This window comes from Crocodylus siamensis, chromosome 4 (assembly GCF_052110815.1).
Source record: "Crocodylus siamensis isolate JL-2025a chromosome 4, ASM5211081v1, whole genome shotgun sequence".
In the NCBI taxonomy this organism is placed as follows: Eukaryota; Metazoa; Chordata; order Crocodylia; family Crocodylidae; genus Crocodylus; species Crocodylus siamensis.
This window is the reverse complement of record NC_143398.1, coordinates 241,501,874-241,525,435: the sequence shown is the minus strand read 5'-3', so window position 1 is coordinate 241,525,435 and position 23,562 is coordinate 241,501,874. Positions and strand designations below refer to the sequence as shown.

The 23,562-nt window shown below is 45.7% G+C and overlaps 1 protein-coding gene across 2 annotated transcripts in view; it reads left to right on the top strand.

Annotated features, from left to right (window-relative positions):
- Positions 1-23,562, top strand: part of PTPN4 (protein tyrosine phosphatase non-receptor type 4) — a 213,236-nt gene that overhangs the window by 50,202 nt on the left and 139,472 nt on the right. For both annotated transcript variants that reach the window (XR_016442124.1, XM_090046053.1), the window contains exon 2: positions 13,995-14,149. Coding sequence is in view for 1 of the 2 variants with exons in the window: in XM_090046053.1 (XP_089902179.1) it covers positions 14,012-14,149 (138 nt within the window). In the remaining variant the exon portion in view is untranslated. The remainder of the gene's footprint in view (positions 1-13,994; positions 14,150-23,562) is intronic.

Genomic DNA, 23,562 nt, shown 5'->3' with positions numbered 1-23,562 from the left:
GCTGGGAGTGTGTTCCAGATTCTAGATACTCTCATGGAAAAGAAGTGTTTCCTAATGTCCAGCCTAAATCTTTCCTCAGCTTGTGCCCATTGGTCCTCATCCTCCCTCGGGGTGCCTTTCTGAAGAGTTGCTACCCAGATCTTGGTGTTCACCTTTGAAATACTGTAGGTGTCAATCAAGTCAGCTCTCAGTCTTCTCTTGCTCAGACTGAACAAAGCTAGTTCCTGGAGTTGTCCACATAGGGTCTAGCCTTCAGGCCCCTGATCATCTTAACGCATTTTGGGGCATGTTTAGAAGGTGCTGGAGAGGTGCCAGGGTATTTATCATGTAGCCAGTTGTGGTGGTGAGATGTGGACAGTTTGAAGCGTATTTAAAATGAATCTGGTTCAAATATTTGAAGTCTTTTTCATATTCCTAGTGTATGCTTATTTTGTGAGACGGGGCATTCTTTTTTTACTGTATTCTGTGGATGTTCAGTTCAGAGTCCATTGGAAGATTGGACAGATATTTCTTTTATGTGAAAAATGATTAAATACAAAATGGAAAACAGGAGGAAATAGGATCCAAAGTGGTGGCAAAGAACGTTGGTGTTAATGCAGTGGCTGCCACAGATGCTTTTTATGTACTTCTGAACTGCACCAATAAGCAAGAAATACAGTATGAAGCATCACATCCTATCTTTGCCCCTGCTGTCTTGGTGATTTGCTCAAATATTCCAAAAATGGAAATCTTGGTCTTTTTAAATGGGTCCATTGCAAAACCATGTTGGGAAAATAGTACTGTTGAATTTCTGAGGGGCTCTCTTCAGAATTTTTTTCTAATTTTCTGCCATCGTACGTCAGTTCAAGGTTATTGAGTATTGACACTTAATTGGAAACAAATGTTTCTGATACAACTGGGCTTTCCTTTCAGAACTGTAATGCTGACATTTCTCTGTGAGGGGAAAATAGTGGTGAAGCAGCTATAAAATTGCTCTGTTGAAATCATAGCTATTCTGGATTAAGCAGAAACTATAAAGTAAATGGTGTGGATGGACTGCATGTGTTCTCTGAGGCAGGGTTCAAATTACACTTGGACTTGTGGGGGGGTCTGCTGCGGTAGCAGCTGGAAGGAGCTGCTGCTGCTGCCTGGGCTGCTTAGAAAGGCACGATGTTAGGGGGGAAAGGGGTTTCTCATCTGCTGTGGGGCGGCTTAGTTCCCCCACGCTTCTCCATTCCTATGCATTCTCTAGCTTACATTGCAGTTACGTGTTGTGGAGAACTAATACATTGGTAAAACTTTTAATTATACTTTTTTTAAATCTTCAAATAATCAGCATTCTAGCAAGTGTAAATGTTTTAAGGGAGTAAAATCAAACCAGCGCTCTTTATTGTTTTCTCCATTTTTACCTCTTTTCATGGTAGCATTTTTATTAATTTAACTTTTGAAATATCTGCTGTAGTGTCATTGCCTCTGTGTGTGAAAATAAAAGTAAATATTGCTGAAGTTCTCTAAATTGCTATCTAAGAAAGCAGACAAAAGCAGTATCTGAGAAATCTTAGTCATTTGTTCAGATAATGAAAGTAAAATAAAAAGCAGGAACTTTTTCAAGTAACATTTGTGATAAATCAGCATAGGCCTGTGAAATTGTGAACTCCATTTTATTCTGTGAATGCTGGCCTAAGGTTTCAGTGTTATCTTGTAGGCAAGGTTCTTTGGGTAGATGTGGTATCTTCAATTAGACCAATTAAATAATTGGAAAAAATGTTCTTTGCAAGCTTCTGGGTGCAAACACCCTTCTTCAGGCATAGGGAGACTCTGCTGGTGTTTTTAGTTCTCCAAGGTAGAAAAGAAGCCAATTTTATGACATACAGGTCTGCAAATGAGTAGTAAGTAGTTTGGAAGTGAATAGGTAGAGATAGGGGTAGGGAGGGAGGGAAATGTGTGAGGGTATATAAGTGGTCAGCTGCAGGTAGGTGCCTGGGGTTATCAAATGTCCAGCAGATTGTAATGTGTCATAAATCCCCTGTCTGTATTTAGTCCATGATTTTTTGTATCCAGTAGATTAATGAAGTGATGTTCCTAGGTTTGTCTACAACCAGCAGCCTTGCAACGTTATCTTCTGGATTAAAGTAGTTAATGCTTGACACCTACCTGAATGATGATGTCTGACAATCTGGCCCAGAGCAATCTAGGACCATCAGCTCTCCCAATGAGCAGTTCATCCATGATGATTCTCAACTTGGAAGTAGATTGTGGGGGGAGCAGCTGGAGCCATTGAAGGGGGAGTGCTGTCTGTGGTAGTGGTTCATCTCCCTGCCAAGATACAGAAGAGGATAGTGTAGGAATGCAAACCAGAGCCTTCAGGACTTCCTGAGTTTTTTCCAAATATTGGTAATTTATTAGTACTTGTAAAGAGTGAAGTTCCTTTGGTAAAGAAATTTATTTGCTAAACTGTTTTCCTTGTGTTGATGAACTGGAGAACATTGTAGTGTACAGTTGGGCCTCTGAGGAAACTTGGGTTAATTTGGGTTGAGGCTTTGATTTTTGGTGTAATATAGCTTAGTGCCACATCTTGAGGAAAGAGGAATAGATGCACCTGCACCTGGGACATGCCTTAGAGGCCCAGAGATAGAAACAGTAACCCAGCTCTGCTCAAAGTTGGTATAAGAGCCCATTCAATCTAGTGTTTATGTTAGTCCAGAAGAATCTGGTATCTTTAGAAAGGCGGACCAGCCCAGGTTCTGACCTGCATCTTGCCCCGATCTGTGGGTGTTCAGCACTCTGTTTAACCTCTTTGAGAAATGAGCAATAATAACATCGGGTTTTTTTTCTAAAGCAGCATTTCTCAACCCTTTGGTTGTGACCCAAAAATGGGTTGGAAGAACATTTCAAAGGGTCATGAGCAAATGCCAGAAAAATGCACGAAAGCGCAGGTTTCCCTTTGCAGGCTGGCAACGTTCCAGCCTAGAAAGGGCTACTTGGGGTGTGGGCAGCATGTGGCCAGGCAGGGTGGTGGCAGCAGCCCCAGCAGCTGGATGAAGGTAAGTATATGGGGAGCCAGGGTTGGAGGGCCAGGACTTGAGGGCTGTTGGGGGCTGGAGGGAGTGGAGAAGTTGGCCAGGCAGTGGCAGGGTGGGGCACTGTGGCTCAGGCACTGGCGGGGCTGGGGTTGTAGGTCAGGACAAACCATTGATCTTTTCAAATAGGTCCTGGTATGGAAAAGTTTGAGAACCACTCTTCTAAAGCATACTGTGGAAACTCAGAGGTTCTTTTGTAACTCCCATAAGCATTTATTGTTTGACAAAAAGGTTTGATGCTTTGCTTTTAATGATAATGAACATTTTAGCAAGATTGATTTCATTGGGTATTGGATCACACCCAACATTTGCTTCAGTTGACCTTCCAGTAAATCTGTTATTTACATCAAGGGCAACATGGGTGACTGTCCATGGTCAGGGGGTTGCCTCACAATCATCAGCAGTCTCCCTCCACTGTGCCCCAATCCCAGACAGAAGGAGCAGTACCCAGCCAGCCTCCAGCGGCCAGACAGTGCAGGTGGCTCTGCCTCCCCGCTACACTGTGCCCTGCACCCTGTCTGCCTGCAGCAGAGCCGCTAACTTGAGGAAGGGGGAAGGAGTTAATTCAGGGCACCATTTTCCCTAAGGCTGGCTCTGATCATATTCATGTATTTTAGACAAGATTAACTCAATGTCTGTACTCTCCCTGGAAATCTCATTTGTTCAAACTGAATAAAAAAGAAGAGAACTATACAAATACAAGCTATAAATATTCAAGAAACTGCAAAACCTTTCCATTGTTTAGTTAGCATAATTACTTCCAAAGATGAAGGGCATTAGCTAAGCACAACACAGGAAGGGGAGTCTCCTGTAGTTTAAGTTGATTCACATTTTTACCTTAAATCTGTTTATGACGAAGGTTGCCATGATTTGATACGTCAGAATTATGGAAGGAAAATCATGAGACAGTAAAAGTGAAGTAAGAATTTCAGATTATTTTCAAATACATAGAACTATCATAACAGCACATTAGTAACTAAGTGTGTTTTAGCACTTTCAAGTTGGTTTGGTAAAGACTGTGTAATAGGTTTGCTAAGGGCAGATACGTAAGAGTTCAAGATGTAATTTAATAGAGGGAGAGGGATTTACATTTTATTTACAGAATTTCAGGGTTCTAATTTTTGGGAAAGGTTTGTTGCTTTGTTTGATTAAATATGCTTATAATTTTCTGTAGTGCATCATTTCATAAAGCGTTTAAAGCATTTTTCACTTTTTTCCCCCCACAAGAAAGTTGTGAAACTTCCCACACAAGAAGCCCCCCCCCCGCCCCTTTTCTTTCAATTCAGGTTGAGTAATTATAACTCTACAGATAATAAAGGGCTTTGTATCCCTATAACTATATTAAAAATCATGTGGCAGGAACTTTAAATTCCTGTGGGACTGCACTGCCTGCTTCATTGTTACTACAAATCTGTTGAATCCACGTGCTGCAATAGAGCCCAGTTGCTAGACAGGAGCTTGAAACCTGGTCCTTCAGCTCCCGGAACACAGGCCTTTATCACTTGAACTATGTATTACACTTTACTAATCTTGGTGTGCGTCTCTTGGGAAAAGATAGATAACTTAGCCATGTTAGAGACCCTCTGTATTTGAGCAGTGAATTTAGTGGTATTGGATACCTTCTTTGTATTTTATTATGTCCATGTAGTGTCATCAGTTGCTTAATTATGAAGTTGCTATAAAACTGCTTATTTGTTATTAGAAGACTCAAACCATTCATTAGTTTGTAAGATGTTTATGAAGAACAGATGATGTAACAAAAGTAAAAGTTCACTGATGTAACTTCTGTAGCTCCCTAATGGCCTAACCAAGCCAGTACCACTGGATTGTTCTGTCCTTTGATAGGGAACACTCCCTGGAATTGCTTCATTTCATGAAACCTGAGCTGAGATGGGACATGCACAACTACCCTCTCCCTTGGCGTGAAGTAAGCAGAGATTCATTGCAGGAGTTCTCTCCTCCTCCAGTTGCTGTGACAGCACATACTTTGAGTTCCTAAATCAAATGTCTAAATGTTGCGTGCCTCATAGAAGAATCTGAAAGAGTAACTAGCAGTGTCTTTTCATTCTGCAAGATTTAATCTGAATTAAAGAAGGGTATTTGCATATGGAGAAGTATGCTGTTTGTTAAGCATGAACAATGCTTTTGGGCATTGTCCAGGACACAAATATAAAGGCGGTCCTTGCCCCAAGCAGTTTACAGGCTAAGCCTTGTGTTCACTAATGAGTACAACAGTGTTTTTCTGACCCTTTTGTGACATCCTCATTTGACAAGATTCCAGCAAGCTCATCTGAATTTAGTTCACGTGTACTGTTCTGCCTGTGTTTGTACATTCTGGGAAATCTGAGCAGCTGTCTTTCTTTTATTGCCTCATCACTGCTAACTTTGTGCTCCCATCAGTACTGACCTCATCATTTGTAAAGTGTGCTCAGGAGGGACTCTCAATGTCACCAGCAATTCAGGGGGTACAACATATACTTGACTTGTACTGCACAAGCTGCTGGGAGGAAGAGCAGGTAACTGCAGTGTAAAGATGCAGTTACTGCCCCAGCTATAATGTAAAATGAGTACTGTAGAAGGATAACCACATACCAACTTGGGTACTGTCATACGTCCTGTTTAACTGTGGTGGGTGGACTCGATTCTCATTTAAAGTCAAAGCAGCTGCTGATTATCAGTTGGTTAAATACATGAGTTTTGACAGGGCCTGAGAGATGGAATTTTTTGTATGAAAGAATGCTATATTGAATACATTTTAAATATCATCCCCATGTATCTATGTGGTTCTGGTGACTTGAAGGAGAAGCAGCAGGAAGGAAGCAAGTTTGAAGGAAGCAGTTGCAGAAAAGAAATGCAGATGCATCCGCCATAGCAGCTTTTAAGTTTAAATCCTGTAAAACTATTCCAGTCTTTATTTCACAAAACCCCAGAACCTAGCACCTGCTAGCTTCAAAGACAGTTGGCTGTTTCATGAAAGAAATCTGCCTTACCTGAATGCCCTCTCCAGACACTGTCCAAAGTCTCCATAAAAAAAGAGAACGCCTTGTGCTTCTCCCTTCTTGGGGAACAGGACATGAAGCAGTGACTGTAAACTGCAGTAAAGTAGATTTAGGTTAGATATTGGGGAAAACATTCTTACTGTTAGAATAGTAAGGCAGTAGACACCACAACCTCCCTGGTCAGTCTGATCTCCTTCATTGGAGGTTTTCAGGAGCAGGCTGGGTAAGCACTAGACAGAGATTATTTCTGAGTAGCATTCCTGCATTATTGCAGGGGTTGGCCTGGGAAATCCCTTCCAACCCTATGATTTGGTATATCAGTTTTTGAATAATTTATATGCAGAAAGCTTTAAAATCATTGCAGGAAAACTAAGCAACTTCTCCAACTGGTCCATCCATTGTTGGCTAATTAGAATCAAGCCCATCTTGGATTGAGACCATGACAGAACCTACCTGTGGAATTGGGTGATTGAAACTCTTGCTAAGTGCATATGTTGGGTTGGTTGGAGGCCTGTGAATTCTGGAGTGTGAATTAATACTGGGGTTGGAAAGATTTTTGAGGGTGGCTTTTCCCTCTTTCCCTCCTGCCACGATTGTTGTGGTACTTGGGCTTAGTGCTCTGTCCTATTCCCTGTTAATGGCTGTGGTGGGAACAGAGGAATGTCAGTGGGATTTAATTAAAGAACAGGAGAGGACAGGAATGGAAAAGAAGTGGCAGAGAGTGAGTGTGGGAATTGCCTGTTCATTCCTTTTAGGTGTGAGCAGCTGAGAGTCTTATCTGGCAGGGGAGACACCATGATCTAGAAGGTAGTTTTCCTGCTGGGAGGGGAAAACCACTTTTCTGGCAGGGGGTAGTACTCTGGTCAAGGTAATGTCTCCCACTTTCATCTCCTGTGGGAAGATCTTGGCTATAAGCCAACTTTATTGAAATGGGAAACTCCTCCCTTGCTTGCTTCTGTGGCCATATGGCTGAGGGCAAGTGAAACTCGGGGGCATCTGGATCCCAAGCTTGGGCCTGCAAGTAGGATGCCTGCCAAAGGACTTGGAAGCATCTGCAGCCCCAGGTGGGGGTGGAGGTTGTTTGCCAGTAGTTGGACCACTAGGGAAAACGCCATACTGGATCTGGTGTTAGCCTCTGGGGACAACCTGGTGGGGGAGGTGCTAGTACAAGGGAGGCTAGGGGTCAGTGATCATGAAATGATCCAGTTTGCTATTCATGGAAAGGTGGGGAGGGTAACTAGCACAGTGCAAATGCTTGACTTTAGGAAAGCCAACTTCGATGTGCTCAGGGCAGTAGTCAGGGAGGCACTCAGAGCTCAGGGGGTAGCTAGTATGGGGGTCCAGGAAAGGTGGTCCTTCCTCAAGGAGGCTATCCTTGGGGGCGCAGCAGGATGCAATTCCTCTGCGCAGGAAGGTGGGAAAAGGGTCCAAGAAACCTTCATGGCTGAGCGCAGATATCCAAGCTGGCCTGAGGGCAAAGAAAAAAGCGTACTGGTGGTGGAAGCAGGGGGCAGGGACAAAGGAGGAGTACACCTCCCTGACGCGAGCTTGTAGGGATTTGGTAAGGGAGGCTAAAGCAGCACTGGAGCTTAGGTTTAGCTTCTGGGATGAAGGAAAACAAGAAGTCCTTCTTCAAGTATATAGGTAGCAAGAAGAAGTCTTGGGGTGACATTGGACCCCTGCAGGGCAGGGCAGTTGGTGATGGATGCACGAGAGAAGGTAGAACTCCTTAACAACTTCTTTGCCTCTGTGTTCCTGTCTGCTGATGATGGGGTGTTCTCGGGTGATAGCGTAGAGAGGCCCAGGAAGGATGCGAGTCCCCTGACTTAGTTCAGACCTAGTTAAGGATTACCTGGAGAACTTAGATGTGTCCAAGTCGGCGGGCCTGGGTGACCTTCATCCGTGGGTGCTGAGGGAATTGGCTGGAGTCATTGCAGAGCCATTGGCATGGCTGTTCGAGGACTCCTGGTGCTTGGGCCAAGTCCCTGAGGACTGGAAAAGGGCCAGTGTGGTCCCTATTTTCAAGAAGGGGAGGAAGAAAGAGCCTGGCAACTGTAGGCCAGTCAGCTTCAGTTCTATCCTGGGGAAGGTCTTTGGAAAAATTATCAAGGGCCACATTTGTGAGAACCCTGCAGGGGAAGTGATGTTGAGGGGTAACCAGCATGGGTTCGTGCCAGGCCAATCCTGCCTGACTAACCTGGTCTCTTTCTGTGACCAGGTAACAAAGAGCTTAGATGTGAAGGAGGAAGTCCATGTCATCTTCTTGGACTTCCAGAAGGCCTTTGACACAGTGTCCCACCCAGTGCTGGTGGGCAAGCTGAGTGACTGCAGCATTGACGAATGCACGATCACATGGGTGGCAAACTGGCTCCAGGGGCGAACCCAGAGGTGGTGGTGGATAGGTCTGTTGACCTGGGAGGGTGTGGGCAGCGGAGTCCCCCAGGGCTCGGTCCTTGGGCTGATGCTGTTCAACATCTTCGTTAGTGACCTGGACAAGGGTGTGGAGAGCACCCTGTTCAAGTTCGCTGATGACGCCAAGCTGTGGGGTAAAGTGAATACACCGGCAGGCAGGGACCACATCCAGGCAGACCTGGATAGGTTGGAGAAGTGGGCGATCTGAACAGGATGCAGTTCAACAAGGACAAGTGCAGGGTGCTGCACCTGGGGAGAGGGAGCCAGCATTATGGTTATAGGTTAGGGGCTGCCCCTCTTGGCAGTAGAGGCAGAGAGAGATCTTGGAGTCAGGATTGACTCCAGGATGAATATGAGTCGCTGATGCGACGAAGCAATAAAGCAGAACCAACCGCACCCTGTCATGCATCCACAGGGGCATCACTAAAAGGTCCAGAGAGGTCTTGCTCTCCCTCTGTGCGGCGCTGGTCAGGCCGCAGCTGGAGTACTGCGTCCAGTTCTGGGCACTGCACTTCAAGAGGGACATGGAGAACCTGGAGAGGGTCCAGAGAGGCCACTCATATGGCTGAGGGCCTCCATGGCCAGCCCTAGGAGGAGAGGCTGAGGGACCTGACTCTCTTCAGTCTCTGTAAGAGGAGGCTGAGGGGGGATCTTGTGGCTGCCTACAACCTTATCAGGGGCCAGCAGCATGGACTTGGGGAAAGTCTGTTCAGCAGGGCCCCCCTTGGCGTGACTAGGAACAGTGGCCACAAGCTGAGGGAGGAGAGGTTTAGGTTGGATATTAGGAAGAACTGTTTCACTGTAAGGGTGGCCAGAGCCTGGAATAGGCTTCCCAGAGAGGTGGTGCTCTCACCTTCCCTGGAAATCTTCAAGAGAAGACTGGATAGGCACCTGGCTGGGGTCTTATAACCCCTGCCACCCCCCTAGTGCTCCTTCCTGCCCCTGGCTGGCAGAGGGTTGGACTTGATGATCTGTCTAGGTCCCTTCAGACTCATTGATTCTGTGATTCTTTAGTTCTTGAATGACTCATGGATTTGGAATTGATTTGGCTGATTTGACTTGAGACATGAAAAAATTTCCTTAAAAGCCTTGTGGTAGGTTCCCACTAGCACTTTTGACACCAGGGAAGGGTATCAGAGCTGGCTCTGAGCGCTGGTCCTACTATTGCAGTACCTCCAATAATGGATGGACCAGGCTTGGTGCGCATTCCCTCCTAGGGGAGCAACTGCCTGTTTTGTTTTTTTTAAAGGGCCACCAAAAAAAAAACAAAAAACGCTCCCGTCAGAGTGGTTGCCCAATACTAGCCATGTATTTTGTAGTCATGCAGTGTTGGCTACAGTTTATTAACTCCATAGTTGGTTTCCATTGCTGAGGACATGCTGCTTTTGGCAGCAGTTCAATGAGAGATAATGTATTTAGTGAAATTTTCTTGCATGCAGTTATAAGACAAGGGGCTTTGATCCCCATGCCAGTTGAGGAGGGGGAAAGGCCTCGTCTTGTATTTGAGTAAATATAGTAGTGACAGTTATGATTTCTTCCAAAAGTAGATGCATTACTGGTTCGTCATAGACTTGATCAGATTGAAATAGAATCATACTTACACACCTGAGTAGGTTTTTATTCCTAACAGGTCAAATAGACTCTAGCTCATGCTTGTTTCACTTCTAGTAAGTTCAGGTTTCTTATCACTTTTACACATCCCGTTGCGTTGATTTGAATTCTGGGCTGGAATGGGCACTGCTTGCAGCACAGTCCAGCTGGAGTGACAGCTGTGCTGCATGGAGTGGACACCTGAGCCATTGAGCTCATGTATACCACAGGTACTGGACTGGCTGGAGCAGGGACTGGCGTGTGTCCCAGAGCGGGTGCCTTGTATGGCATAGTCTAGTTGGGGCATCCACTGCATGCAGTGCAGCTGCTGCTTTGGCCAAACTGAACTGTATGTGATAGCATTCTGGCTGCTCTGGTATCCTAGACAAAGTAGAGCAGCCACCAGATCAGGTATGCTGGGGGAGAGGGAGGGGAAAGGGATCCGTGGACCAGACTGCCCCGCTCCTGACTAGTGTGCGCTGTGCCCCTGATCAGACCCAAGGACAGCACTGGGGGCTAGATAGCAGGGTTCTGTACCCTGCCTTAAAAGATTTCTAGCATAAACTTTTTTTTTTCTGTTTGTAGTCTGTTTGTAATTAGTTGACATGTTGAGTGGCTCTAAGATTTGTTGTATAGCTATTATGAAGCTTTGTAGAAAGCTGTCACAAGGTTTTTTTTTCCTAAGTGAAAGTATTCATAGATTTCATAGACATTAGGGCTGGAAGGGACCTCAGAAGTTTAAGTCCAGCCCACTGCCCCAGGGTCAGGAATTCAGCAGGGGTCATAGGATCCCAGCAAGATAAGCATCCAATTTGCTCTCGAAGGTGTTCAATGTAGGTGCTTGAACCACCTCCGATGGCAGGCTCTTGCAGACCTTGGGGGCTCGGACAGTAAAGAAATGCTTCCTTATGTCCAGCCTGAAATGGTCTTGTAGTAGTTTATGACCGTTCGACCTCGTCCTCCCTTGGGGCGCTCTGGTGAACAAACGTTCCCCCAGATCCTGGTGATCACCCCTGATAAACTTATAGGTGGCCGTCAGATCACCCCTGAGCCTGCGCTTTTCCAGGCTGAAGAGCCCCTGGCTCTCATCCTCTCATCATAAAGTCTGTTTTCCTGACCTGTGATCATGTGCGTGGCTCTTCTCTGGACTCTCTCAAGCTTCTCCACATGCTTTTTGAATTGCATACCCCAAAATTGGATTCACCAAGGCTGAGTACAAGGAGAGAATGACATCCTGTGATTTGCTTGAGAAGCATCTATGGATGCAAGCCAGCGTTTTGGTCGCTTTACTAGCTGCAACATCGCATTGCAGGCTCATGTTCATCTTGTGGTCAATGATGACCCCCAAGTCTCTTTCTTCCGTAGTGCTAGCCAGAGTAGCACTGCTGAGCCTGTAAGGATGCTGCAGGTTTTTCCTCCCAGGGTGGAGGACCTTGCATTTTTCGGTGTTAAACACCATCAGGTTCTCGTCCGCCCATTTGCTGAGCCTGTCTAGGTCAGCCTGGATCACCTGCCTGTCTTTTGGTGTGGATGCTTTGCCCCAAAGCTTGGTGTCATCGGTGAACTTTGCCACTCTGCTTTTGACTCCGATGTCCACATCATTAATGAAGATGTTGAACAATATGGGTCCCAGGACAGAGCCTTGGGGGACCCCACTGGTCACAGGACACCATGATGAGTGACTTCCCTCAATTACTACCCTCTGGGTCTGACCACGAAGCCAATTTCCCAGTCAGCGGATCGTGGTGGACTCAAGGCCATAATTGGCCAGTTTCACCAAGAGGTGATCATGGGATACCAGATTGAAGGCTTTTTTGAAATCAAGATGTATAACATCAATCTTTTCTCTCTTGTCCAGGTGATAGGTCACCTGGTCGTAGAAGGAAATGAGATTGGTCAAGCAAGACCTACCTGCAACAAACCTGTGCTGGCTGTCCCTTAGGATGTTGGCATTGGCCAGTCCATTAAGGGTGGTCTCATTAATAAACTTTTCTAAGATCTTCCCTGGGATAGAAGTCAGGCTGGTGGGCCTATAGTTAGCCAGATCCACTTTCCTTCCTTTCTTAAAGATAAACACCACATTGGCCTTCTTCCAGTCTTCGGGCACTACACCAGAGCGCCAGGAGCTCTCAAAGATCTGTGCCAGGGGCTGGGCTATGATGCTTGCCAGCTCCTTGAGTACCCTGGGGTGTAGATGATCAGGGCTAGCTGACTTGAAGGTATCCAGCTTCTCAAGGTGTTCCTTTATGAGGTCAGCATTGATGGAGGGCAGGGGATCTCCCTCACCCGGACCTCCCTGTCTTGTAGCAGGTATGGGTGTCCCATGGGACTGATGAAAGATCAATGCAAAGTACCCATCTAGGTCGGCTTTTTCCTGGGCGTCAGTTGTCCTTCGCTCCATCTGGTTCAGCAGGGAAACAATGTTGCCCTTGCTTTTCCTCCGGCTCCCCATGTATCTGAAAAAGGACTTTTTATTGTCCTTGATGCTTGAAGCTAGTTGGAGTTGAGTTGCAGCCTCGGCTTTCCTGGTTTGCTCCCTGCAGGACCTGGACTAGTGCAGAATAATCCTCCTTGGAGGTGAATCCTGTCCTCCATCCTTTGTAGACCTTTCTTTTTAGTCTCAGGAGGTCTGCTAGGTCCCTGGAGAGCCAGGGGAGCTGCTGTGCCCTCTTGCTGCCTTTCCTCCGAGATGGAATAGACTTAACCTGTGCATTGAGGATCGCTCCCTTGAGGAGCAACCACTCTTCTTGAACTCCCCTTTCCCTGGGGTCGTGGTCCCTTAGGGCCTCACTGCCAAGCCTCCTGGGCTTGTCAGTCAGCTTTCCTGAAGTCAAGGACTTCCATGTTGCTACCTGACTTGCCAGCTTTATGGTGGATGGTGAAGGTGATCAGCTCGTGGTCGCTGTCACGCAGCTTCCTATCGATCACTAGGTCACTGATTAGGTCATCCCCAGTAGCCAGTACCAGGTCGAGCAGCGCTTTGCCTCTTGGCCCATAGATTTCTTGAGTCAGGTAAAGGTCATCCATGCACAAGAGAAAGCTTTGCGACTGCTCGAATTTTACTGAGTGTTCCTCCCATGAGATGTCTGGGTAATTGAAGTCACCCATGACGACCGTGGTCCTGGAGCATGAGGCCTCAGCCAGTTCCCGGGTGAACTCCTGGTCAAGCTCAGAACTCTGGGTGGGAGGTCTGTAGTAGACTCCCACCATTGTGTCCCCTGTGCCGTGTTCCCCATGGATTTTAACCCAGAGGGTCTCCAGTTGTCCACCCTGGTCGCCAATATCAGCTTGCAGGGCTGTGTAACTTTCCTTAAAATAGAGAGCTACACCCCTGCCCCTTTTATCTACTTGATCCCTCCTGTGCAGGGTATAGCCATCTATACCCAAGGTCCAGTCATGGGTGGAGTCCCACCAGGTCTCCGTTATTCCTGTGACATCATAATGATTTGCATTGAGCAGGAGGATGAGCTCCTCCTGCTTATTCCCCAAGCTCCTGGCATTTGTGTACAGGCAGGCAAGTGTCCCCTTGGGGGCTCTTGCCTTGCCCACAGATTGTATCAGGGGTGGGCTCCCTAAAGTTGCTTGGCCTGCTGGCTTTGCAAAGGTTGCTCAGTGGGCCAGCAGTGGCGGTAGGCCCCCCGTCCCCCAGTGGGCTTAGTTTTAAAGTTTTAAATAAACATCCTAAATTTCAGTCCTGAAGAAATAGGTAGCAACTCAGAAAGCTAAGTAATTTGATGAAATGGGGCCATTATTATACTTCAGCATTAGATTTTTAGTAGTAACTTACCTATTTCTGAAAACAATGAAAATGTATCGGACACTATTTTAACAAAATAGCTTTGGTATAGAGTTGCCTCTTTTAAAAACAAATTTTTTTGCTATTTTTTTAAACCATATCACAGCGTTTACCTTCTTATTTTTGTTTCTTCTAAAGACCTTGTGGGGACAGTAATGACCGCACGTTTCCGATTGCCTGCTGGCAGAACCTACAATGTACGAGCGTCTGAGCTGGCACGAGACAGGCAGCATACGGAGGTGGTTTGCAATATACTTCTCCTGGATAACACTGTACAAGCTTTCAGAGTTAATGTAAGTACAAGATTGTTTCATTCAGTAAGAATTTCACCTTTTGTCTACCTCAGATTGTGTACATGTATTTGTTCGCTTCTTTCCACACAGCTTTAATGGTCATAAGTTTGACCTAGCAACCAAGATGTGGAAAATGTTGAATCAAAAAAGATAATTGATAAAGGTTGTATAGTCAAACATGCTGCACATGGAGATCTCTATTTGCAGGCTGTGTGCGCAGAGTTGCAGCAGGTATAGTCTCTCCTTGTTTAGGCCAACAGTTAGTTATTTGTGTTTTGATCATGTGTCCTCTAATTTGTTGTTTCCTGCTCTCTTGATGCCATATATAATGTTTAGTTTAGATATTTTAAATCATATTTGGTGTGTTGTTTAATTTCTTTTGAATACTACCAGAATGATTTCTTTGCTCCCTTTGCTTTCCTCATTTTATATATGTATTTTGTTCCTTTGTTTTCTAGCTATCTTAAGTATGCCAACCTAGTTGCAAACTTTTCAGAAAAGTAGGAATGAAGAACAGCGGTACTTCACCTACCAAATATATGGTCAATCTTATCGGTAAAATTGAGTGTTATAATGGAATCATTTGTTGAGTATTTGACAGGCATGAGTTTGGTAGACATTCATATGTTAAAAAGGATTATATCATGCAAATCTAATGACCTTTCAAGTTACAGTTACTGAAATAGTAGATAAAAATGAAGCTGTGTACATGTGCATGCATGTGGGTGTATATATATTTATTTATTTAAACCTCAAACCATTTTATATATATTTATTTAGACCTCAAATTGTCTTTCGCAAAGACCTTCACACAATTAAAGTGAAAGCTAAAGTACTGTCATAAGCTTAGGAACTTGCAAGAGAGAAAAGAAAAAATTTATTTGTAGCATAGCAGAAGGTTAACAGTGGGGTTTCTTCAAGGGCTTGGTGTTCAATATATATTAATTATCTAGGTCCCAGTGGGGTGGTAAAATTTACAGGTAGTGTGAAGACTAGAAACAAGCAGAATTTTTGAGAAGTCCAGGAAGGAATAACATGATGGCAGGAAAGAAAGGGACCTCAGCCTCAGCAGCTGAGAGAAGGATGAAGTGGAGCTGGAGAAGAGCTGCACTCCTGTGAACCTAACTCCTACTTGATTGCTTTTCTCTGTTGAAATGACATTTTAGGGAGTTCTAAGCAGAGCAATATTTGGCTTTGAAACAAAAAGAGCTGTTCATTTTAGCACCTGGGAAATTATTTGGGATAAAACAGGAAAATAATGAACTGACTGAATATTTTGTTTAAAGTATAGCTTAAAAACCTAATTTTAATCTCAGAAATCAAATGGCAATAAATCATCTCCATCTTAAATAACCATTTAGACTAATTTTTTTATAAAATAAACTCTATTTTAAAGGGTTTTTTCATTTTTTCTGTACTTTTAGAATAAAAATAAGCTATCAGCACTATATTTCTGCTGCTAATCAAGGGAGAATAATAACAGTTCAGTATAACGTGCAAAGAGCTGCCACAGTCGGAGGGCAGAGGAAACCTACTTCCCAGGACAAACAGATTTAGTTTTAATATTATATGCTGATTAGTTCTCTCTTAGAATTAATTTTAACAAGTAAGTATGAGGATTTATTGGTAATGGCCAGAGCCCAAGCACAGTAGCAGCAAATTTTGTGCAAGTTTCTTCTCTCAGCATTTCCAGTCCCCCAAAATCCTGACTTGTGGCAGCCTATAGGTCTATAAGCACAGACTGTTACTCGAGCAGTCACAGAGCTGAGCCATTTTGTATAAAGGTGAATGCTAGACTAGTGAAAAGGACGCCATGGAACATGGATCATAGATCAGGGCAGTCCAGCCAGTGACTTCAGAGCTACATGTGGCTTCTGGGAGGTTAGCCTGTGGCCCCTGAGTTCCCAGCCTGTGCTACTTGCCTTGTTCTCCAGCTGCAGCTGCCACTGTGGAAGTCCCTGGGCTCTCCTTACCTCCTCCAGCTTCCACTGCCTGTCTGTGTCACTGTGGGTGCAGTGGGATGGCCTGTTGGGCTAAGGGAGCCCACAGCCAGGGATGTCAGGAGGACCCAGGTACCTTGTATGATTTCATAAATTTTGTAGACATTAGGGGTGGAAGGGACCTTGCAAGATCATCAGGTCCAGTCCCCTGCCCAATGGGCAGGAAGTCAGCTGGGGTTAGATGACTCCAGCAAGATAAGCATCCAAATGCAGTGTGAACATGTCCAGACTAGGTGCTTGCACCACTTCGGGGGGAGTCTTCAGGAACCTCACCCAAGCGCCATGAGTTTTCAAATATCCACACCGATGGCCGAGCTAAGAAGTAAGCCAACTCTTAGCATTCTTGGGTACATTTCATCAGGGCTCATTAACTTATGGATGTCCAGCCTCTCCAGGTGCTCCCTCACAATGTCTTTGCCAAATCTAGGCATATGGTCACTGTACCCTCGTAGTCCAGTGTCCTGTCAGGCAGGGTGGTGATTCCCCTTGGGCTGGTGGAAAACTGACGCAAAGTAATCATTGAGGAGATTAACTTTTTCCTGTGAGTCAGTTGTCAGCTGCCCCAATTGATTCAGCAGGGGTCTTGTGTTGCCCTTATTTTTCTTTTGACTTCCTATGCATCTGAAAAAGGACTTGTTATTGTCCTTGATTCCAGTAGCCAGCCAGTTTCCTGCTTTACCTCCTTACTCAGTTGGTTGCATTTGAGAGTTCAGCCAGTTCTTTGGGAAGAGATCAATACCCTTTACTAGGAATGGTGGAGATTCTTTTTTTGCATCTTGGTGTGCAGAGGACAACATGACTGCTTGGAGACAGTTAACTAAACTTCCCAAAATGCCTCTTTACTTTAAACTCAGTGTGCTTCTGCGCTGAGCCCAGCACATGCCCAGTAGAGCCCTGATTGAATCAGCTGTTAGATGAAAGCTCCAAAAAGCCCTGCAGACATGCCTGATTTATATGGATGCTGCCTAGTCAGATCAAAGTAATGCGCTGCTGCTTTTAGTAAAGAGCATTATTTGGTGGTGTTGTTTTTGGGGGTTTTTTTAATGTCTGCAAGCAGCCCATGTGTCTGTTGGGATACTCGTAAGTAAAGATGATGACTCTGTTGTCCTTTGGAGGCACACTTGAAAATCCTCTTGGGTAATGGATCTGTGGATCTTACTGTGAAGAAAAGAAAAACTTTGTGCTTACCCAGAGTTTTCTTTTCTTTTAATAAGATCCACAGAACTGGGTCATCCAGAATAGAATTGATTCTTGACATTTAAAGGCTTGGGTTTATTGTCAAGTTTAAATTATGTTATCAAAAAACTGTTGCTTTTGATAACACAAGTTAAGATCTGCTACACTGCTATATTACAATGTTGTTTGGGGAAGCCGTCTCAACAGGGCACAACTGGACTGGCTTGCAGTGCTGCCCCCCGTGCTGCCCAGACCCTGCCCCTGACTGCCCGTCCCCCCAGTGTCTGCCTGCCTGGGCCCAGGGATCTGCCACCTGCTTGAAGCCTCCACAGTGGTGACCTTGCGCAGTGCCTGCCTCAGCCCCAGTCCTGTCCACCTGCAGCTCCCTCCAGGGGCCAGCCAGGCTGGAGGGCGCAGCCTTGGAGCAAGAGGTAGGGCAGTAGAACATACAGGCTCTGCCGCGGCGTCAGCAAAAATGTCTCCACATGTCACTAATGGCACGTGTGCTAGGTGTTGCCGACCCCTGTTTTAAAATAAGCTGTATTACATAAAATGGAGCAAAATACCATCTTTTTTTTCTCAAATTAAGTATTTAATCTTTATTTTATTTATGACTTCATGACATTGAAGTCCATGAATCATTTATCTGGCTGCAAGCATAACTCAGATTATTTTCCAATGGTCTCTTTGTTTATAGCTGTCTTTTGCCAGTAGCAAACTTTACCTTCCTAAACAGTAAACATGCAGTATAAACATGTTTTTTCTTTCTTACTCATTACTTTTAACGAAAACTCATTTGTTTCATATCCTTGAGCTTTTTAGCTGATTTTATTGACTTTCCCTTCGATCTGCAAAGTCATTGAGAATCTATGTATTTTTTTTTAAGCACTGCACTAGCCAAGGCATTAGAAGTTTGCTTCAATTATAATGTGTTATAGCTTCACTGATAAGATGTGCTGTATTGTAGACCTGGGTGTCTTTAGATAAGATAATCTGAATTAGGCAAGTGATTAAATAAAGTTCCAGATAAGACAAGTGAGAAGTCCTAGGAATGCAAGCAGAAAGCAGTATGTGTGACACACCCTGTGATTGTACTTCATTTGGGTGTAGTGTACTGTATCTATGCCAGCTACTAATGTCTACTTACAGAATACCTGTATGCATCATTAGTGTCTCCAGTGTACAAAAAAGCCTTTAGTGTGAAGGCCAGCATAATATAAATGTAACTGTTGCTAGTGTAATGGAAAAGAGATTTGTAGGATTATTTGGGAGATGCCTAGCAGAGACTTAACTCCTTTTAAGTCTTCACTGAGTGGTTAATCCAAATGTCCCTCAGGGTCTGAGTGTCCAAATTAGCATTGTCTGGGCTCTAGTTTCATACAGCAAAGATGTGTTGCTGTTTCATCACTATTTCTGCGGTCACCTGGGTGTGGATGAGGGCATGTCCTATTGCTCTTTATTGTGAGGTGCCTTGGCTTGGCTTTGAGTTGAGAAATCAGTGCTGGGGGAAATTGAGGCAGTAGTGCAGGTTAGCATGACACAGGAGTTCAAAAGGAGCCTTTGAATTGCTACTTCAGTGACTTAGCTCTCACTGTACCCTATCCCTTCAGATATTGCCAGCCCATTAAACCAGTAAGTCCATTGCAAATGGAAGGCCAGGTTCAATACTATGCCCTGTCCACTTTACACATCTATGGTATACTAATTAACCTGACCATAAAAGTTAAAATGAATGATTGGACTGTTAAGGTTGATATGACACTTCATGTCTTCAGTAAGAGGCGACAAATGGGTGGGCAAAATACGGCTCACTGGCTGATGAGATCTGGCCCTGCTGGCAGCTGCGTTCTGCATGGAGCCAAGTCCTGCCTGCGGCAACATGTGCTGCACTCCCAGCCTCCCCCACTAGAGGGTGCCAGTAGGCACAGCTTCCAGGCAAGGCTGCTGCTGCCACTGCCCAGGGAACTGCTGGCTTTCCCCAGTCTGCAGCAACTCCTCCTCCTGTCCCTACCTGCTGCCCAGAGCACTGCAGCAGGGAGGGGAAACTGCAGCATTGAGGGGGGTGGGGTGGGCCCTGCTTGCAGTTCAGTCTGGTCCTGCTTGTGCAGGACATGGAGTGGGGGTGGCATGAAGGAACTCGTGTTGAGGGTGGCATGAAGGAACTCGTCTGCTCACAAAGCCCTGCAGGGCAGGCATGGGACAGGTAGAAAATGGAGAGCAGCACCAGGAGCTAGTGTGCGCTTGGTGCAGCAGGAGGCAGCACTGGCTTCACTGCAGCCCCACTGGGCAGGTGTGGGACAGACCTCAAGACAACTGGTGGTGCCAGCCTCGGTTCCCTGTCCCATCCTTCCTATCTCGCAGGGGAGAGATTGCTGATGGCAAATGTCAGGGGTTAGGGGGTTGGACTTCTGGTCACAAGATGTTGATTAGGGACAGGGAACCTGTCAACAGATAGGGCTGCCCTTGCAGTCCTCAGTGCCTCACCAGAACTTGTTAAGTGGCCCTCCAGCCAAAATAATTGCCTGCCCCGATGTAACAGTATTTTTTCTGGGTTTTGTTCGCTGCTTGCTCATGAAATGTAATTTGTACCAAACTCAGGGAATTCACAGATAAAAAGAAGAGAGACATAACATTTCCAGTCTTTTTAAAAAACAAAGCTGCACATCACAGTTATTAGATAACTTATTTTTATGCATCTTAACTCTTCATCCTGAATAATATATGGTTAGCTCTTCTGTTGTATTGCTTCTTTGTCAGCTTTTCCTGGACATATAAAACAATGGTGTTATGCTTGTAGGTAAATGCAAGTAATTAATTGCATGTCTCCCCGCCCCCCCCCCCATATAAATATTACAGTGTTAGGGTAATGTTGTAATCATGATGGTCTAGGAATTATGCAAGAGGCAAAGATTTTTAGTGGCAGTATCTCATATTAGACCAACTGCATAGCTGTGTGAAGAATGTTTTGCATTTGAAAGTTTTGCCAAATTTTATTTCAACCATGCAGTTAGTTCGATAAGATACCTCTCCCCACCCCAAAATCTTCAGCTCATGAATAGTGCAGTAATCCCAAAATTACGTACTGTAAATCCAGGAAATTCAGTTACATCATTTACAAATGATAATTTAAACAGGTTAAGGTGAGAAATTCACAAATAGTGCATCTGAATAACCATAGCTTTGTTTGTTAACTTTAACCTTGTGGGCTGAATGAAAGCATAATAGGAATTGTTAAGACTTAAATATTATTAACCAAGTAAATTAACAGTTAAGATAACACTTGGAACACTCAAACATGCTACTGTAAGAAATAAAAAGTTACGACCCTATGACATAATATTTTTCTAATGTACATTGTAATCTAAAACAAGGGCGTCAGCCCTGATCTGATAGCCAGCTGATACATTGGCGCACCCCTACTAGAAAGGGTGCCTACATTGATAAATGAAACTTAACCTTTAGCCAGGCTTTTAGCCTGGAAAAGCGCAGGCTCAGGGTGATCTGATGGCCACCTATAAGTTTTTATTAGGGTGTTCACCAGGATCTGGGGGTACGATTGTTCACCAGAGCGCCTCAAGAGATGACACGGTCCAACGGTTATAAACTCCAGCAGGACCATTTCAGGCTGAGCATAAGGAAGAATTTCTTCACTGTCCGAGCCCCCAAGGTCTGGAATAGCCTGCCACAGGAGGTGGTTCAAGCACCTAAATTGAACACCTTCAAGAGAAATTTTGATGCTTATCTTGCTGGGATTCTGTGAACCCAGCTGACTTCCTGCCTTTTGGGTGTGGGGCTGGACTCGATCTTCCGAGGTCCCTTCCAGCCCAAATGTCTAAAAATCTATGAAATGTTTAGAGTAACTTAACAGTTTTGAGATGATTATACATTTAAAGGAGGAATGTGGGTTAAGCCTTTTGTCTTGCAGAGCTCCATATGCATTTTTAGTCTGACAGTGACTCACTTGAAACAAGAGTTTCTGACTTTGAAAGCATAGAACCATGGAGAGAGGAATGGAAGGTATGATAGATATATAAGATGTGAAAATAAGGGCAAAGTATTGCATTGGAACTTTATAGTGAATTACCGTTTCTGGTTATCGCAGGGGTGGGCAATTTATTTCAGGTGGTGGGCGGCTTGACAGCTTGTGGAGGGCTGCATGGGTAGCCTGCCCCTTGACAGTTGTCCTGCCCCCTGGTCACCATCTTGTGGCCAGAAGTCCTGCCCCCTAACCCCTACCCTTTGCCACTGGACATCCCTCCCTTTGCCCCTGGAAGTACTCCTTTTGGGAGGGGGTAGTAAGGCCTTGGAACTGGAAGTTGTACCATGTTAGGGGTAGCAACACGCTTTGGCTGGAGTGCCAAAATACCCACAATGTCTACCTGGTAAGGTGCTGAAGTGCTGGCATGCCAAAAAACAAAACTAGGGCAGAGTGTGTGTGGCAGGATACACTACATATTAATATAGTTAATAATAATAAATGTTTCTGTTTTATGGTAAGTACCAGGTTTTCTAAAAATTCTAAACCTGGTGACCATAAATAAAACTTCTTAGAGGGAAGAGAGAGGAAAGAAAGGAAGGGGAGATGTGGAGAGAAGCAGGTGCCTGGAGAGGCCCTTGGGAAGGTGGGAGCTGGAGGGGGAGGGCCAGGAGGGGAGTGGGAACTGCCTCAGAGCTCCACAGACTGGGCATCACCCAAAGTGGAGCCTGGCCTGGCCCACACAGCTCCATGGGATGGGGCACAACTGCCCTGCCCTGCCCATGAGAGGATGCTACCTGGCAGGGGCAGGATGCTGGGCTTGGGGGGCTCCTGGCTCAGCCTCTGGGCACAGCATGAGTGGAGCAGAGTCCCCCGGGGCTCTGGGAACAGCTGCGCAAAGCTGCGCACTTAGCTCTGCCGGCCTGGCCTGTCCAGTCCCAAGCAGCACATGGGCCAGCCACTGGTGCTGACTCGACCAGGCCTGTCGCATTCCCAGCAGCACACAGAGAAGCAGTGGCTGGGCTGGCTTTGCTGCATGCCGCTCGGGATGGGATGGGACGGGACGGGCCCGGCCAGGTCAGCACCATTGCTTCCTTGCATGCCACTTGGGATGCAACAGGCCTGGCCAAGTCGGCACTGGAGAGAAGCGGCAGCTGAGCTGTGTCGCTTGGGACTGGCCAGCAGAGGTAAATAGAAGCTGCGGCTTTGCTGCATGCCTCTCAGGCCTGGCCAGGCCAGCACGGGAGAGGGGAAGCCGCAGGTGAGCTTGGGCAGTCCCTGAGCGGCGCGTGGCTCAGCTGCTGCTACTTGCTGGTGCTGACCTGGCTGGGCCTGTCCTGATCCGTCCCAAGCAGCATGCAGCAAGACCACTCTAGCCACTGCTTTACTGCATGCTGCTCGGGATGAGATGGGCATGGCCAGGTCGGCACTGGTGAGAAGCAGTGGCTGAGTGGCGCGTGCCCCTGCCACTCCCTGCAGCCTCCACTGCTGCTTGTGGCTCTGCCACCCCGCCCCACCCCTGGACTGGGAAGCACCAGGGGTTCCCTGTCACTGGGCTGCTCCAGCATTTCTTCCCCCCCCCCTTCCCAATCTTGTTTTACTTTCTACTTGGATGTGGGTGGGGAGCCAGTGCAGGGTCTGCAGAGACTACTGGTTTGGGGCTGAGGGTGGAGGGGGGTGGAGTGGAGCTGGGCTTGCCTTATTGCTCCGCCACAGGCTTCTGCTGGGTCCTGCTGCTGCTGGCTGCCAGTCATCTTTGACAGGCAATGAGGGACAGATAAAAATTAATTTTCTAAAATTTTAGAGGCCCTGTGGGCTGGATAGAATGGGCTGTATTTTGCCCATCCCTGAGTTGTTGGTTTCAAGGGTCAACAAGTATTTCAAAACTCATTTGCTTTCTTCTTACATATGGTGAGATATATTCTGTAAGATCAATTTGGAAGTAATTTTTATTTCCCTTTAAAAAGTTGTCACTGGGTGTGAGTTACTTAGTTATACCTACAGAATATTATAGGCGTGGGAGTGCCAGATGAAGCCAGTTATTACACAGTCTATTTACATTGGTCATAATGTGTCTAAAGCACTTGCTGTGACTTTGTGGGTGATGGCTTTTGTTTCCATATATGCAACATATGTGAATAGTTAGGAGGGGACTTTTTAGATCTGAATATAGTGAGAGTTAGGCTGTAATGATCAAAATGAGTTGTCCAAAAGAGATGTTGCACTGTTAATTAGTGTGGTGAGTGTAAATATTGCGTTAC